The sequence below is a fragment of the Lipotes vexillifer genome, unplaced genomic scaffold (assembly GCF_000442215.2).
Source record: "Lipotes vexillifer unplaced genomic scaffold, Lipotes_vexillifer_v1.1 scaffold120, whole genome shotgun sequence".
Lineage (NCBI taxonomy): Eukaryota > Metazoa > Chordata > Mammalia > Artiodactyla > Lipotidae > Lipotes > Lipotes vexillifer.
Genome location: NW_006791240.1, coordinates 1485264 through 1502241, shown reverse-complemented (window position 1 = coordinate 1502241; position 16978 = coordinate 1485264). Strand labels below are relative to the sequence as shown.

Here is a 16978-nt window from a genome sequence, read left to right as displayed (position 1 = left end):
TTTGTCTTCCATTGAAACACTAATTTTCTTTTTTTTTAAATTAATAGATCTTTATTGGAATATAATTGCTTCACAATACTGTGTTAGTTTCTGTTGTACAGCAAAGTGAATCAGCCACATGCATACACATGTCCCCATATCCCCTCCCTCTTGAGCCTCCCTCCCACCCTCCCTATCCCACCCCTCTAGGTGGTCACAAAGCACCGAGCTGATCTCCCTGTGCTATGCTGCTGCTTCCCACTAGTTATCTATTTTACATTGAGTAGTGTATATAAGTCGATGCTACTCTCACTTTGCCCCAGCTTCCCCTTCCCACCCTGTGTCCTCAAGTCCATTCTCTGTGTCTACATCTTTATTCCTGGCCTGCCACTAGGTTCATCACTTCCATTTTTTTTTTTTTTTTTTTAGATTCCATATATATACATTAGCATACGGTATTTGTTTTTCTCTTTCTCACTTACTTCACCTGTATGACAGACTCTAGGTCCACCCACCTCACTACAAATAACTCAATTTCGTTTCTTTTTATGGCTGAATAATATTCCATTGTGTATATGAGCCACATCTTCTTTATCCGTTCATCTGTCGATGGACATTTAGGTTGGTTCCATGTCCTGGCTGTTGTAAATAGTGCTGCAGTGAACTGGGCAGAATAGTGCTGCAGTGAACTGGGCGTTGTGGTACATGTCTCTTTTTGAATTATGGTTTTCTCAGGGTATATGCCCAGTAGTGGGATAGCTGGATCATATGTTCTATTTTTAGTTTTTTAAGGAACCTCCATACTGTCTTCCATACTGGTTGTATCAATTTACATTCCCACCAACAGTGCAGGAGGGCTCCCTTTTCACCACACCCTTTCCAGCATTTATTGTTTATAGATTTTTTGATAATGGCCATTCTTACCAGTGTGAGGTGATACCGCATTGAAGTTTTGATTTGAATTTCTCTAGTTATTAGTGGTGTTGGGCATCTTTTCATGTGACTCTTAGCCGTCTGTATGTCTTCCTTGGTGAAATGTCTATTTAGGTCTTCTGCCCATTTTTTAACTGGATTGTTTGCTTTTTTGATATTGAGCTGCATGAGCTGCTTGTATATTTTGGAGATTAATCCTTTGTCTGTTGTTTCACTTGCAAATAGTTTCTCCCGTTCTGAGGGTTGTCTTTTTGTCTTGTTTATGGTTTCCTTTGCTGTGCAAAAGCTTTTGAGTTTAATTGAGTCCCATTTGTTTATTTTTGTTTTTATTTCCGTTACTCTAGGAGGTGGGTCAAAAAAGATCTTGCTGTGGTTTATGTCAAAGAATGTTTTTCCTATGTTTTCCTCTAAGAGTTTTATAGTGTCTGGTCTTATATTTAAATCTTTAATCCATTTTGAGTTTATTTTTGTGTATGGTGTTAGGGAGTGTTCTAATTTCATTCTTTTACGTGTAGCTGTCCAGTTTTCCCAGCACCACTTATTGAAGAGGCTGTCTTTTCTCCATTGTATGTTTTTGCCTCCTTTGTCATAAATTCGGTGCCCATATGTGCATGGGTTTATCTCTGGGCTTTCTATCCTGTACCGTTGATCTATAGTTCTCTTTTTGTGTCAGTATCATACTGTCTTGATTACTGTTGCTCTGTGGTATAGTTTGAAGTTGGGGAGCCTGATTCCTCCAACTCCGTTTTTCTTTCTCAAGATTCCTTTGGCTATTCGGGGTCTTTTGTGTTTCCATACGAATTGTAAAAATTTTTGTTCTAATTCTGTGAAGAATGCCATTGGTGATTTGATAGGGATTGCATTGAATCTGTAGATTGCTTTGGGTAGTATAGTCATTTTCACGATATTGATTCTTCCAATCCGAGAACATGGCATATTTCTCTATCTGTTTTTGTCATCTTTGATTTCTTTCATCAGTGTTTTATAGTTTTCTGAGTACAAGTCTTTTGCCTCCTTAGGCAGGTTTATTCCTAGGTGTTTCATTCTTTTTGTTGCAGTGGTAAATGGGAGTGTTTCCTTAATTTCTCTTTCTGATTATTCATTGTTGGTGTATAGGAATGCCAGAGATTTGTGTTCATTAATTTTGTATCCTGCAACCTTACCAGATTCATTGATTGGCTCTAGTAGTTTTCTGGTGGTATCTTTAGGATTTTCTGTGTGTAGTATCATGTCATCTGCAAACAGTGACAGCTTTATTTCTTCTTTTCCAATTTGTATTCCTTTTATTTCTTTTTCTTCTCTGATTGCCATGGCTAGGACTTCCAAAACCATGTTGAATAAGAGTGGCAAGAGTGGACATCCTTGTTCCTGATCTTAGTGAAAATGCTTTCAGTTTTTCACCATTGAATATGATGCTTGCTGTGGGTTTGTCATATATGACCTTTATTATGTTGAGGTAGATTCCCTCTATGCCCATTTTCTGGAGATTTTTTATCATAAATGGGTGTTGAATTTTGTCAAAAGCTTTCTCTGCATCTACTGAGATGATCATATGGTTTTTACTCCTTAATTTGTTAATGTGGTGTATCACATTGATTGATTTGCGTATATTGAAGAATCCTTGCATCCCTGGGATAAATCCCACTTGATCATGGTGTATGATCCTTTTAATGTGTTGTTGGATTCTGTTTGCTAGTATTTTGTTCAGGATATTTGCATCGGTGTTCATCAGTGATATTGGTCTGTAATTTTCTTTTTTTGTGATAATCTTTTTGTGGTTTTGGTTTCAGGGTGTTGGTGGTTTCGTAGAATGAGTTTGGGAGTGTTCCTTCATCTGCAATTTTTTGGAAGAGCTTGAGAAGGATGGGTGTTAGCTCTTCTCTAAATGTTTGATTGAATTCACCTGTGAAGCCATCTGGTCCTGGACTTCTGTTTGTTGGAAGATTTTTAATTACTGTTTCAATTTCATTACTTGTGATAGGTCTGTTTATATTTTCTAATTCTTCCTGGTTCCATCTTGGAAAATTGTACCTTTCGAAGAATTTGTCCATTTCTTCGTGGTTGTCCATTTTATTGGCATATAGTTGTCTGTAGTAGTCTCCTATAATCCTTTGTATTTCTGCAGTGTCAGTTGTGATTTCTCCTTTTTCATTTCTAATTTTATTGATTTGCATCCTCCCCCTTTTTTCTTGATGAGTCTGGCTAAGGGTTTGTCAATTTTGTTTATCTTCTCAAAGAACCAGCTTTTAGTTTTACTGATCTTTGCCATTGTTTTCTTTGTTTCTATTTCATTTATTTCTGCTCTGATCTTTATGATTTCTTTCCTTCTACAGACTTTGGGTTTTCTTTGTTCTTCTTTCTCTGGTTAAGTGTAGGGTTCGATTGTTTATTTGAGATTTTTCTTGTTTCTTGAGGTGAGATTTAATTGCTATAAACTTCCCTCTTAGAACTGCTTTTGCTTCGACCCATAGGTTTTGGGTTGTCATGTTTTCATTGTCATTTTCTATGTATTTTTTTATTTCTTCTTTGATTTCTTCAGTGATCTCTTTGTTATTAACAGTGCACTTTTAGCCTCCATGTATTCGTGTTTTTTACAGTTTTTTTTCCTGTAACTGATTTCCAGTCTCATAGCATTGTGGTCAGAAGGGATGCTTGATATGACTTCAGTTTTCTTAAATTTTCCGAGGCTTGATTTGTGACCCAAGATGTGATCTATCCTAAAGAGTGTTCTGTGCACACATGAGAAGAAAGTGTTTTCTGCCACTTTTGGGTGCAATGTTCTATAAATATCAATTAAATCTATCTGGTCTATTGTGTCATTTAAAGCTTGTGTTGCCTTATTTATTTTCTGTTTGGACGATCTGTCCATTGGTGTAAGTGGGGTGTTAAAGTCCCCTACTATTATTATTATTTTTTTGGGGGTTTTTTTTTTTTTTTTTTTGCGGTATGTGGGCCTCTCACTGTTGTGGCCTCTCCCTCTCCGGATGCGCAGGCTCAGCGGCCATTGCTTACGGGCCCAGCCGCTCCGCGGCATGTGGGATCTTTCCGGACCGGGGCACGAACCCGTGTCCCCTGCATCGGCAGGCAGACTCTCAACCACTGCGCCACCAGGGAAGCCCGTCCCCTACTATTATTGTGTTACTGTGTTGATTTCTCCTTTCATAGTTGTTAGCATTTGCCTTATGTATTGAGGTGCTTCTATGTTGGGTGCATAAACATTTATAATTGTTATATCTTCTTCTTAGATTGATCCTTTGATCATTATGTAGTGTCCCTCCTTATCTCTTGTAACAGTCTTTATTTTAAAGTTTATTTTTTCTGATATGAGTATTACTGCTCCAGCTTTGTTTTGATTTCCATTTGCATGGAATATATTTTTCCATCCCTTCACTTTAAGTCCTTATGTGTCCCTAGGACTGAAGTGGGTCTCTTGTAGACAGCATATATATGGGTCTTGTTTTTGTGTCCATTCAGCCAGTCTGTGTCTTTTGGTTGGGGCATTTAATCCATTTACATTCAAGGTTATTATTGATACGTATGTTCCTATTACCATTTTCTTGTTTGCTTTTGTGGGTTTTTTCTTGTGTTTCCTGCCTAGAGAAGTTTCTTTAGCATTTTTTGTAAAGCTGGTTTGGTGGTGGTGAATTCTCTTAGCTTTTACTTGTCTGTAAAGCTTTTGATTTCTCTGTCGAATCTGAATGAGATCCTTACTGGGTAGAGTAATCTTGGTTGTAGGTTTTTCTGTTTTATCACCTCAAGTATATCCTGCCACTCCCTTCTGGCCTGCAGAGTTTCTGCTGAAAAATCAGCTGATAACCTTATGGGGATTCCTTTGTATATTATTTTTTGGTTTTTCCTTGCTGCTTTTAAAATTTTTTTCTCTGAATTCAATTTTTGTTAGTTTGATTAATATGTGTCTTGGTGTGGTTTTCCTAGGGTTTATCCTGTATGGGACTTCCTGTGCTTCCTGGACTTGGGTGACTGTTAGGGAAGTTTTCAACTATAATCTCTTCATCTGTTTTCTCAGACCCTTTCTTCTTCTTCTTCTGAGACCCCTGTAATTCGAATGTTGGTGCATTTAGCAGTGTCCCAGAGGTCTCTGAGATTGTCTTCAATTCTTTTCATTGTTTTTTTCTTTATTCTACTCCTTGGCAGTTATTTCCACCATTTTTGTCTTCCAGCTTGCTTATTTGTTCTTCTGCCTCCGTTATTCTGTTATTGATTCCTTTTAGTATATTTTTCATTTCAGTTATTGTGTTGTTCATCTCTGTTTGTTCTTTAGCTCTTCTAGATCTTTGTTAAACATTTCTTGTATTTTCTCAATCCGTGCCTCCATTCTGTTTCTGAGATTCTGGATCATCTTTACTATCATTACTCTGAATTCTTTTTCAGGAAGATTGCCTATTTCCTCTTCATTTATTTCGTCTTGTAGGTTTTTACCTTGCTCCTTCATCTGTGACATATATTTTTGCTGTCTCTCTCTCCCTTTTATTTTTTACTTTTTTTTTTTATGAGTTGGATTGTGTTCCTGTCTTACTGGTTGTTTGGCCTGAGGCTTCCAACACTGGAGTTTGTAGGCTGCTGGGTAGAGCTGGGTCTTGGTGCTGAAATGAGGATCTCCGTGAGACCTCACTCTGATGAATATTCCCTAGGGTCTGAGGTTCTCTGTTAGTCCAGTGGTTCGGACTCAGAGCTCCCACCGCAGGAGCTTCGGCCCGACCCCCAGCTCGTGAACCAAGGTCCCGCAAGCTGCATGGGGTGACAAAAAAAAAAAGAGAGAACAATAACAAAGTAAAAAATAAAATTAGACTAGGAAACTAACAGATATGTTAGAAAGAATATAAAAATAAAAATATAGATGAATCAACAACCGGAAGGTACATCAGTACCAGAATGGTAAAAAAGAGGAGGACGGAAAAGGAAAAAAAAGAAAAGAAGAAAAAAAAAGGGGGGGGGGAACGACCTTGGCTGTGGAGGGCAGGGCCTAAGCAAGGGTGATGTTTGGGTGGTGGGCAGGGCCTATGCTTAGGACCCACAGGGCTGGAAAAGTTCCTGGGGGCTGTGTTGGGTGGGGCTTAGGCTCAAGGAACAGAAGGGGCCCAGTCGTGCCCCCTACCCCTGGTCTCAGAGGGCAGGGGCACCACACCTGGGAGCCCAGCAGGCTTTCTGGTCTCGAGTGGGTGGGGCTAATGCCCTCCTCTCCTCTCCTGCTCCTCCTGGAGGGCCCGTCCCGCCTGCCTCTGCTGATCCCTCTCACCTCCGTCCTATGCCCCCAGGACCCACGCAGCCTCAAGGGGGCTTTGATGGGGGCGAGGGGTACCAGCCTGGGAACTCAGCAGGCGCCCCGGCCCAAGTGGACCAGGCAATCACCCTCTGCTTCTCTGCCGCTCCTCCTGGAGGGTCCCTCCCGCTTGCCTCTCCTGATCTCCCGGCCTCAGTGGTGCCAATCCTGTCTGGCCTCCACTTCTCCCCTCTCAGTCCCCCCACGTCCTACTGGTTCACTTGGGGGTTCCTCCTGTCTCCTTGGGCGTCAGGGTCCTCCACCAGTGGCCAGCGGGCGCCCTAGCTGTGGGGAGACGCTAACTCGGTGTCTTCCCATATATACCGCCATCAAAACACTAATTTTCTATTACTTCCTTGTTAAAATTAAGCCTTGGGGGAAACTTCATAGTTAACTAGTAATATTAAATTTTGAAATAGAGGAATTATGTATTTTACTTAGTATTCATCTTTTGTTTTCTAAGAAACATTTATTTTTTATAGTACGCAATCTAAAACAAAATAATATAGCTATTAGGTATTATATTAATGGATTCCATATTCCATTAAACCGAGATCAGGCAAAAACTTAAGCTAAGCCAGTTTGCTATTTGAAATTGTGAGGACTATATGCTGGAAAATCTTAATGATTAGGTGTGCTAGGAAGTTTGAGACAATGATCAAACTAATACATGCTTTGTTGAAAAAAATATGTATAGTATCTTGAGCATTTTACCATGTGCTCCACTGTAGGGATTAACATTATAATTGGTAGTGTGGTGGTATAGATAAGACAAGTGTTAGTGGCCTTAACAAAATGCCTTCCAGGGAATCTGAATTGTCTGGGTTATTTCCATCAGCCTTAGATTTGCAGTTGAACTCAAATACTTGCCCCATCTGTATAATAATAGAATGGGACTAACATTCCAACAGCGTTTCCATATAAGTGACTATTGTCCTTCACACTCTGGGTGACAGCCTATTAAGACAAGGTTTCTCTAATATGGTTGTCACATGGTCAACTGCTACACTTTCTCCTCACTGGATTTCCTATGATCAAGCTAAATGTTCACTATGGTTGCGGTTAAGTAGGCAAAATAACTTCAAAATACTGGCTTTGCCTTAACAATTTAAGCTGAATCATCTCTGGTAATCTAGTTTATGGAAACTTTTAATAAAACCTAGAAACCTTGCATACATAAATCATCTTCTTGAGTGAATTTTAGCAAGTGTGGTGATTATCAAAATCAAATATCAATATCAAAATCAAATTTGGTAAAAATAGATACAAAATAATTTATTTATATTCTATGGTTAAAACGAATTCACAGTAAATACTTTCAGGTGAAGAGTTATAGTATTGAGGGCTTTCCTGGTGTCGCAGTGGTTGAGAGTCCGCCTGCCGATGCAGGGGACACGGGTTCGTGCCCCGGTCCGGGAAGATCCCACATGCCGCGGAGCGGCTGGGCCCGTGAGCCATGGCCGCTGAGCCTGCGTGTCCGGAGCCTGTGGCTCCGCGATGGGAGAGGCCACAGCCGGGAGAGGGCCGCCGACGGGCAAAAAAAAAAAAAAAAAAAAAAATAGAGTTATAGTATTGAATATCTACTGTGACTGTATTAAACACAATGCTTCTTTTTCTCTTTTTATAGCCGATTGGTGCTTTGAACCCAAAGAGAGCTGTGTTTTACGCAGAGCGTTACGAGACATGGGAAGATGATCAAAGTCCTCCCTACCATTATAACACACATTATTCAACGGCAACATCCACCTTATCCTGGCTTGTTCGAATTGTGAGTGCCTTCATTAAGTTACAGTTTGCCTTTAATATCTCGAAGTACTTAACGTAAGGAAATTAAAGTCAAATATATTTATTTGTTTTAAACAAAGATTAGAGACCAGTGAAGTAGAGATTCCAAACTCCAGCAAAACTTGAATCCTTTCTGTTACGAAGTTGCCTTATTTGCAAAATTGGGTTAGAAAGATAGATTATTGTGAGTTTCTTAAACGTAAACCATTTATAAAGGGTACCAAACTCCTGAGTGCATCCTTAACACCCACTGTTTCCTTTCTCACTGATTGTTACAAGCTGGCACTCTCCCCAGCCTTCCCAATCTTGCTTCTGGCGTAGCATATTTTAAAAACAGTTTTCTAAATGTTTTGAAGACTACTTTCTCTTTCTCCTAAGACATAAATATATTCAAGTCTCTGCAATTTTTACAATACATACATTCATACATACATATATATACGTACATATATACATACATACTTCCTTCCAGCCCCTACCCACTCTGCAGTGACTTTCCACGTCTACCCCTGTGTAGTCAAATGTACTAGAAGCACAGCCTCCACCATCTTGTTCTGCACTGTGCTTGTCTCCACTTTATCACCTGCCGTTCAGTCTTCAGCCTGCTTGATTTAGGTTCCACACCCATCACTCTACTGAATTGTCCCTGTGGAGGTCACGGGTTATGTGGCAGAGCTTCATGATATAGCTGAAGCATTTGGCACCATTGCTCACTTCCTCCTACCTGAAATTCCTTCCTCTCATGGCTCCTCTGACAATATGCTCTCCTGGTTTCCCTCCTGTCATCCTAACTGTCCTGCCTAGTCTCACGCTCAGATTTCTTTTTCTCCATATTTCTATTCCCCAGGATAGTTCTACTTACTTTATCTGGACTACATCATTCAGTTATAAGCTAGTGACTTCCAGCTTCTGTCTTCATTGCAGACATTTCTCTTGGGCTCCTGACCTATATTTCTAATATATAAATATATTTACTTATTTCTATTTCTACTGGATTTTTCTACCTGAACACCTCACAATACCATAAACACCATTTCCAAAAATGAATTCCTCATCTCCCTCAAACCTGCAGGGGTGCCTACTGATTTCCTATCTAAACAGTTGGCATGATCTTGCACCCAGTTACCCAATCTAGATATTTTCTCTATTTTGTCAGCCCTTACATCCAATCTGACATCACATCTGATAAGTTCTACCAACTGCAGTCTATCTCCTTTTCTCTATCGAGTCTGGCACTTCTTAGTTCAGGTTCCCGTTATTTCTCATCTAGATCATTGCAAAAGCTCTTAGCAAATCTCTCTGCCTTTAGTCTTGCCTTCTCCAGTCTAGTCTAGTTAAGACCAATTACTGGAGTCAGATGGTCAGACTTTTTTTAAAAACTATAAGCGACTGGGGAGTATTACAGAATGCTAAGTCAAACCTCTAAGTCAATGCAATCAATAAAGTTTTCTCCTCTTACCAAAACTTACTTCAGACCATTCTGTTGCATGAGGCTGATTTGCCTCAGAAACACATTGATAAAGCAGCACATGAAAATGTGCATACACAGGAATGCATCTCTCCTATTTTCAAAGGTATTTTTTCCCACTGCCTGAATGACAATTTGGTTTGGAGGTCTTCCTCAAGCATTCTCTCCATGATGGGGAGAAATTGGACTTATTATAAATATATAGTATGCGTATGTTTTAAAACACTGATAGATGATATACTACAAATAATTACTGTTATCAAAAAAAAAGTTTGTCAGATTAGGATTCAGTTTAACTGAACACATATTTTATATTTTTCATAATCCTAAACCAGCGTAAGAAACAAAGAAGTTTAGATTAACTATTCTGTAAGAAAACAAACTCAAATCTTATTTTAAAAATACACTGTGTAATTATAAACTAAAGGAAAAGACATAAAACTTTCTTTTTTAGACCAAAATTGTTAGTCTAATTTGTTGAAAAATTCACCTTAACTATGTGAACTTGTGTCCTTTTATAAAAATGTTTCTGAGCTAGCAGTTAAGAAATATTTTTTAACTCTAACACTTTTTGAGTATAAGAAGTTCTATTTCTTTATTTTCTGTTAATTTGGGGGAGATATTAGATTTATACAAGTGCATGTTTACCACTATAAACCAATCAGCACACCTTTAGTTTATGGGTTGTAATAATTTATTAATACTCTCGGGTGTAAGAAAATACTTCACACTCATACAAGAAGTAAAGGCTTTTCTGAATTACAGACACATGTATATCAAGAGAACTTTGTAGCTTCTATCCTGCAGTTTCAGCCACAAGTCAAAACTAAATACAGAAACACAGAAATTTACCAGTCAAGATCTCAAACAGTTGATGTCCTTTACAGTTGATGTAAAATATGTTCATATTCTATATGGGCTCACAAATAAGCAAACAAGAAAATGAAAAGCAAGAAACAACCATTACTATAGTGAACCTCTACCATGGGAGGAGTAAGACACTTTTCTTAGGTATTTTGGGGATTAAAAAAAGCATTATCAAGTGGGTTGTTTTCAGAATTATATGAGTATATTATACATACATATATATATAATTGTATTTTGAAATATATAAAATGGTATTCAGTGGCTGTTGTATAATCAAATTAGTCTGAAGTCAGATTTATAAGAATTTAAGTGTGAGCTCATAAAAATACTTATTATCACCAGCCTGATTTAACACTCTTCTATCCCTGATAAACTAAACATTTTATCAAATAATAAATCATAATTCATCCCTAAATTGATTTCTTATTCCAGTGAAGTGGAATACAAATTTGAATCTCTGCAAGGGTACTGCAGACATGCTATCCCTATTTATGCTACACATGCCCTTTTAGTATTGTCTATAGCTGTGCTGCATGGTAGAAATGTAATGCAAGCCACTTATGTATGTAATTTAAATTTTCTAGTAGCCATATTTAAGAGTAAAAAGAAACAGGTGAGATTAATTTAATAAATACATTTGTTAGCCCAGTATATCCAAAATGTTATAATTTCAACATGTAACCAATATAAAAATTATTAATGAGATATTTTACATTGTTTTTTGTATTCTTTGAAATCCAGAATGTATTTTATATTTATGGCACATTCAACTTGAACTAGCCATATTTTAAGTACTCAGTAGTCACATGTGGCCTGTGGCTACTGCATTGGCAGAAGAGATCTATAAGATTGCTTTTATGGGGACTCATTTAGCCAACACATCTTAAGTTGTGCTGTTATAAATAGAAGTATCACGGTCTAATAGTTTACTAAGTGTTTAACCTAATGGCCCAGGGAATTGTGATTTCCTCACTCCCATCCCAAGGAGTTTATGAAGTAGAAAATGCATTAAAATTTGTGTCACTAAGAATTTGTTCATAAAAACAAAATACAGACTAAAATAAGTATCTGCCCTTTACCTTTCAAGCCTTTTAGACCCAGTCATTAAACGCATTAGTTTCAGTCAATATGTTTAGTATGACAATGATAATAATTGCTTTAAGATGCTAATTAACTACATACCTCATTACTTTATTTTTTATTATATATATATATTTATATTTATTTTTTATTTATTTATTTTTGGCTGCATTGGGTCTTCGTTGCTGCACGCAGGCTTTGTCTAGTTGCGGCGAGCGGGGGCTACTCTTTGTTGCGGTGTGTGGGCTTCTCATGGCGGTGGCTTCTCTTGCTGTGGAGCACGGGCTCTAGGCGCGCAGGCTTCAGCAGTTGCAGTGCGTGGGCTCAGTAGTTGTGGCTCGCGGGCTCTAGAGCGCAGGCTCAGTAGTTATGGCACACAGGCTTAGTTGCTCTGCGGCATGTGGGATCTTCCCTGCCCAGGGCTCGAACCCATGTCCCCTGCATTGGCAGGCGGATTCTTAACCACTGCACCACCAGGGAAGTCCCTACCTCATTACTTTAAATTAAAAATATTATTTTAGACACACTACCAGTGAAGTCACTTGTCTAAACTACGAGATTCTGAAAAAGCTGTTTCTTTGCTAGCTGCTGTTGGACAAATGATGAATAAACTATTATAGAATTTTGGAGTTTGTTCAGATATTAACTAGTATAATAGGACACGTTTTACTTGGAATGTTTTTACTTTAAATCTTACCTTGAATATATAGCATATACACAGAAGTAATTCTGAATTACTTTGGAATTCACCTTCCAAATTCAGTATATTCAACCTACCTATTCAAAACTCACTTGTCAGACATTTAATTATAATTCTTAGGCAGTTAAATAGGTTGTACAACAAAAGTTAATTTATAAATCAGTTGTTTAGAATTTGGGATTTACTTTATCAATTATGGGTTGCTTTGAAAGCCTACCCAAGAGCCTGTTTAAACCATAATATATCTTTCACAGTATATATTTGTAGTGAAAAAATAGTAGAAACACTTATGCAAGTACCAAAAGATAATGCTACTGAATAAAATATTGTCATCGTGTTTCTCTTGATACTTACAGACGGTGCATATATACTTAGAGGAAGATGAGGGATTCTTAAAGAAGAGACTGGTGTATAGTAGGCGCATAAGTTTCTGAAGATTCTAAAAGATATTTCTGGTTTCTTTTGAAAGCGATGGGAGAAAATGAACTTGTCAAGTTAGCCAAAGTACAGTAGAAATAATGGTTCCTCCATTTCCTAGAATGTGATTACATCTACTTGAAGGACCATAGTGAGAATTGCGTTAGTTAACTGAGATAATACAGTTCCAAGCACAGAAAGGTGCTCAGTAACTTCAGCTCCCTTCCCTTTGGTCTTTATTATGCTTTATGTAACTTCAAAGTATACATCTTTTCTTTGATAGAGTTATGTCACAAGCACTGACTATTACCCAGGGATGGGGTTTGTTTCAAATGAAATGAAGAGAAGGAAAAGAAGAAAACTAGAAGGGGAGGGGGATGTAAGAAAAGATCCTTATGAGATGACTGAGCAAAGTCATATAAGACAGAAGAATAAAGGAGTTGTCTAAAGAGAAGAGGGGCAGAGGCACAGGGTTCTATTGCCCAGGGAGGGTGAATTGTCTGCGATCATTGGAAGGCAGGAAAGGTGGTTAGTGTCCTTGCAGGGACTAAAGGTTATGACAGAATTCAGTAGGACAGGTACTTCCCATGCAGGACAGGTTAGTTTGATGTTGTAGCCCTGAGAAAGGGTTGGAATGTCGGGGTAGATGTAATCAGGAGAAGGAAGTCTGCCATCAGCCATTTATATTGTATTACCGGACCAAACCTGAAGTTTTGGGTTTTTTTTTTAAACATGAATTTTTTAAAGCCCAAGTATTTTAATTTCTGAAATTTCTGTTTAACATTTATTTATTTGTCTGTCTTATCTCCCAAGCCACAAGCTTTTCTAGTAGAATGATAAAATATCTAATATGGTGATGTACCTATAGAACATGGTTTGATCAACATGTGTCAGGTGAATAAATACAGAAGTTTCTTAAACTTAATACAGCTCTTGATCCTCTGTGTTAGTTAGGCATGAGTCAAATGAAAAAGAAAGTCCTTGTACTGTGCCTTGAAGGTAATAGAGAAGCACATGGTAAAAGGTAATCTCCACAGTAATCAGAGCTTGAAGATCAATTCCCACTTATAAACAAATAGGTTATCCATTTCTGTTAGTACTCTACCACTGTAGCAACTGGAGGCCTTCAGGCATAATGAGACTAAATGTCAGTAGAGTAGTATGTGACCCTCAAACAGTTGCTAATCAGATCTTTATAAAGGCTACGTAGGACAGTGAAATGTGGAATTCTTCAATATTCTCCACTTTTAGGTGCCACCAGACTCATAAACTTCATGACCAGAGATAATAATTCTTCAATTTCAGATTTATTTTCACTGTGCCCATCTGCGCTATTCTTGGCATGCCTTCGTTAAGGGTTGAAAACTAAGGAAGGATTTTATAATTTAGGCTGGGGTAGAGATCAGCTTTTAGTGGTTGATGATAAGAAGTAAGACTTTACATGTATAAACGGGTCTTCACTCACATGTATTTAGTAGGTTAAAAATCATGAAGACTAGTCTGATCCCTCTAAATTATTCTCTGCCCACTACCTACAAAGAAAAAAATAAATGCCTTACATCAGCATCCTAGCATAATGAAGAAGTGGATTCTGAAGATGCAACTTTATGGTCAAACTAGTGGTTAAGAACTGACAAGAAAAACGACATCTTACTCTTATCCAGCCATACCCCACCCCCTTCTCCCAACAGTACCTTGTATGTTTAGATGAGTTTGAAAAACATTAATTAAACACTAACTATGAACCAAGCACTTGCTTGGTTCTAAGAATAGAGGGATGAATTAGGCCTAAGGAACTGAGAGTCTGGTCAGTGTCTAGGGAACTGGCAGTCAGGGTGGAACCCAGCAGTGAGTACTTGACACAGTGCATGAAGCTGGTAGTCATCTTCACCACTCTGTGTCAGCTAAGATACTTCAAGCTTTCTCAATATTATTTAATCTTAATTACCCACAAGGTATTGTCATTCCCAGCTAACATAGATGAAAGAACTGAGATACAGTGACTTCACACCGCTACTTATGGGGGTGGGGTTAAGTAAGGTGCCTAAGGGAAGTAAATGGTTCCACCAAGACTCAAACTTAGATCTGTCATATTTCATTCGATTCACTGTTGCTACTTCTAGAATTTTTATATCCCTGCTTTAATTTAGTGATAAGATATGCGGCACTGACTACTTTCAGTTTAATAGGCAGTTAAATTTTTTTTTTCCTAACTAATTTTGGTGACATCTATTTGTCTCTCAAGTCACTTAAAATCTTAAACAGCAATATGGACTTACTGGATGCATATTTGATTTTCAGGTAAATCAGTAATACCCTACTTACCTATATAGTGTTATATCATTCTTCATCTTATCTCTTTCACCATAGTTTTTTGTCATTCAATACTAAACATGAGACTTGGTGATACATTATAAACATATAAAATTGATGTCATCTAGCCACACTAAATTTCAGGAACATACTGAGGAATATGAATATTTATAGCTGTTGCCTGACAACTGGACCTTATGACTAGTGGCAAAAAGAGGAGTCTAAAGAAACAAAGTAATGTTTTATGGATATAAAAGAATGAATAGAAATTATATATTAAAGAAAAAAAAACAATATTTAGGAAATATTTCTTAGCATTATTGAACCTAGGCGTGACATGTCATTTATCCTAGACTTAAGAGAAAAGGATTGAACCATAGGAAAGTAAATATATACTCATCTTTGTTATATTTGAAATTTCCTAAGAAACCCTTAGTAAGAATGAATGTTATTTAATCCTTTTAAATTTGGAAGCAAGTTTAATGACATCAGAAATAATGCCTCCCTCCTATCATAAAAACTATAGAAAAAGCATTAAAATTAAATACATTAGGACCTTGTGATAAAGTTATTCCTAGGTTTCCTGCTATGGGAACATGTTCTTGATGACAGACACCAAGTTTTGATAAGGTAATAGTTACAGAATACTATTGAATAGAAGGACTAGAGTTTATCTAGTCTGATTTGTATTAACTTCATTTCATTCTTTCCTTCAACAGATTATACATTGAGCAACTTGGGTGTACCGGGAGTTCTTCTAAGTGGTGGAGATAAAACAGTGAATATGATAGATATGGAACCTATTCATGTAGTGGGGAAGACAGACAAGTTAAAAATCAGTTACAAAACAATGTGACAAATGCTTCAGGGATGTGTTTTGAGAAAATAGCTGTTGCTATTTAAACACACTGGAGAACGTGGCAAATCAAGGAAAGCCTTTCAGGAGAAAATGATGTCTTGGCTGAGACTTAAAGGATAAGAAGAACTTAGCCAAGTCAGGATGGTGAGGTAGAGGGATAAGTTTATACCAGGCAGAAGAAACAGCACATACAAGGAACGAGAAGTGAGACCAGTGTGGCAAGACCTTAGGATGTGAAGATGGGGATGGCGAGAGATAAGAGTTAAGCAGGTTCCAGATCGCTCAGGCTCTCTTAAGACAAATCAAGTAGTTTAGACTTTTCCCAGAGAGCTCTGAAGAGCTATGGAAGGATTTTAATCAAGGATTTGCATTTTTAAAAGATCATCAAACCATAATATGGTAACTTTAGGAGACTTTCACAGGTAGCCTAAGATGGATATTCCCTACCTAATTTCACACTGCGGTGAACAGTGTCAGAGAGATTTTCTTATGAGTGTTACTACGTGTGGCCTTAGTAATGAGAAAGAAGATCTGAGTTATATATTGACAGTAATGCAAAATCATTCATCATAAAATCCCAGAGCACTAGAACTCTATCCTTTTATAAATCAGAAGACTGAAGGCCAAGAAGCAAAATGACCTGCCGAGGTTGAAGAGTGACAGGTGACTCAGTGGTCTAGACCGGCTCAGACCAGCACCTCCTGACTCTTGGGTGTGGGTGTCCTTCCAGGATCCTGCACCATTTCCACCTCAGAAGGGTTTCAAAAAACGACATATTTTACAAAGGAAGAGGACAGTCGTGTCCAGAAGGGTCAGATTCTTCACTTTTTTTTTTCCTTTAGGAACCTTTCACAACCTTCTTCCTCAATGCAAATGACGGAAAATTTGACCATCCTAATCGAACCTTCTCATCCGTTGCAAGGTCTTGGAGAACGAGTCAGAGAGATACTTCTGATGTAAAGGTAGGCCCTTTTATTTGTTGATATTAATTTCAAAATATGTTGAAGTTTTGATACGTTTACTTTTTTAAGTGGGTATATAAGATATTTTATTCCACAGCTTTATTCCATCATATTTTTAAATTATGTGGCATATCTAACCTAAGAGGAAACTAAAGGAAATAATTTTGAGCACCATAGAAAATGATTAGGATTCTTTTATATTATTCAGTTAAGGTGTTTTTGCTATTTCAAAAAATTCCTATCTAATTTAGATCGAACAATCAGGAGCTGGAAAGAAATTGCCTTTCCTGCTGTTAACTCAATATGTGGCCCATTCCATAAAACACAGCAGGAA

General features: G+C 37.7%; 1 protein-coding gene across 1 annotated transcript in view; it reads left to right on the top strand.

Annotated features, from left to right (window-relative positions):
* Positions 1-16978, top strand: part of NBEA (neurobeachin) — a 640668-nt gene that overhangs the window by 553220 nt on the left and 70470 nt on the right. Inside the window, 2 exon segments of the mRNA XM_007464249.1 lie at positions 7821-7961; positions 16525-16644. Coding sequence (XP_007464311.1) covers positions 7821-7961; positions 16525-16644 — 261 coding nt within the window.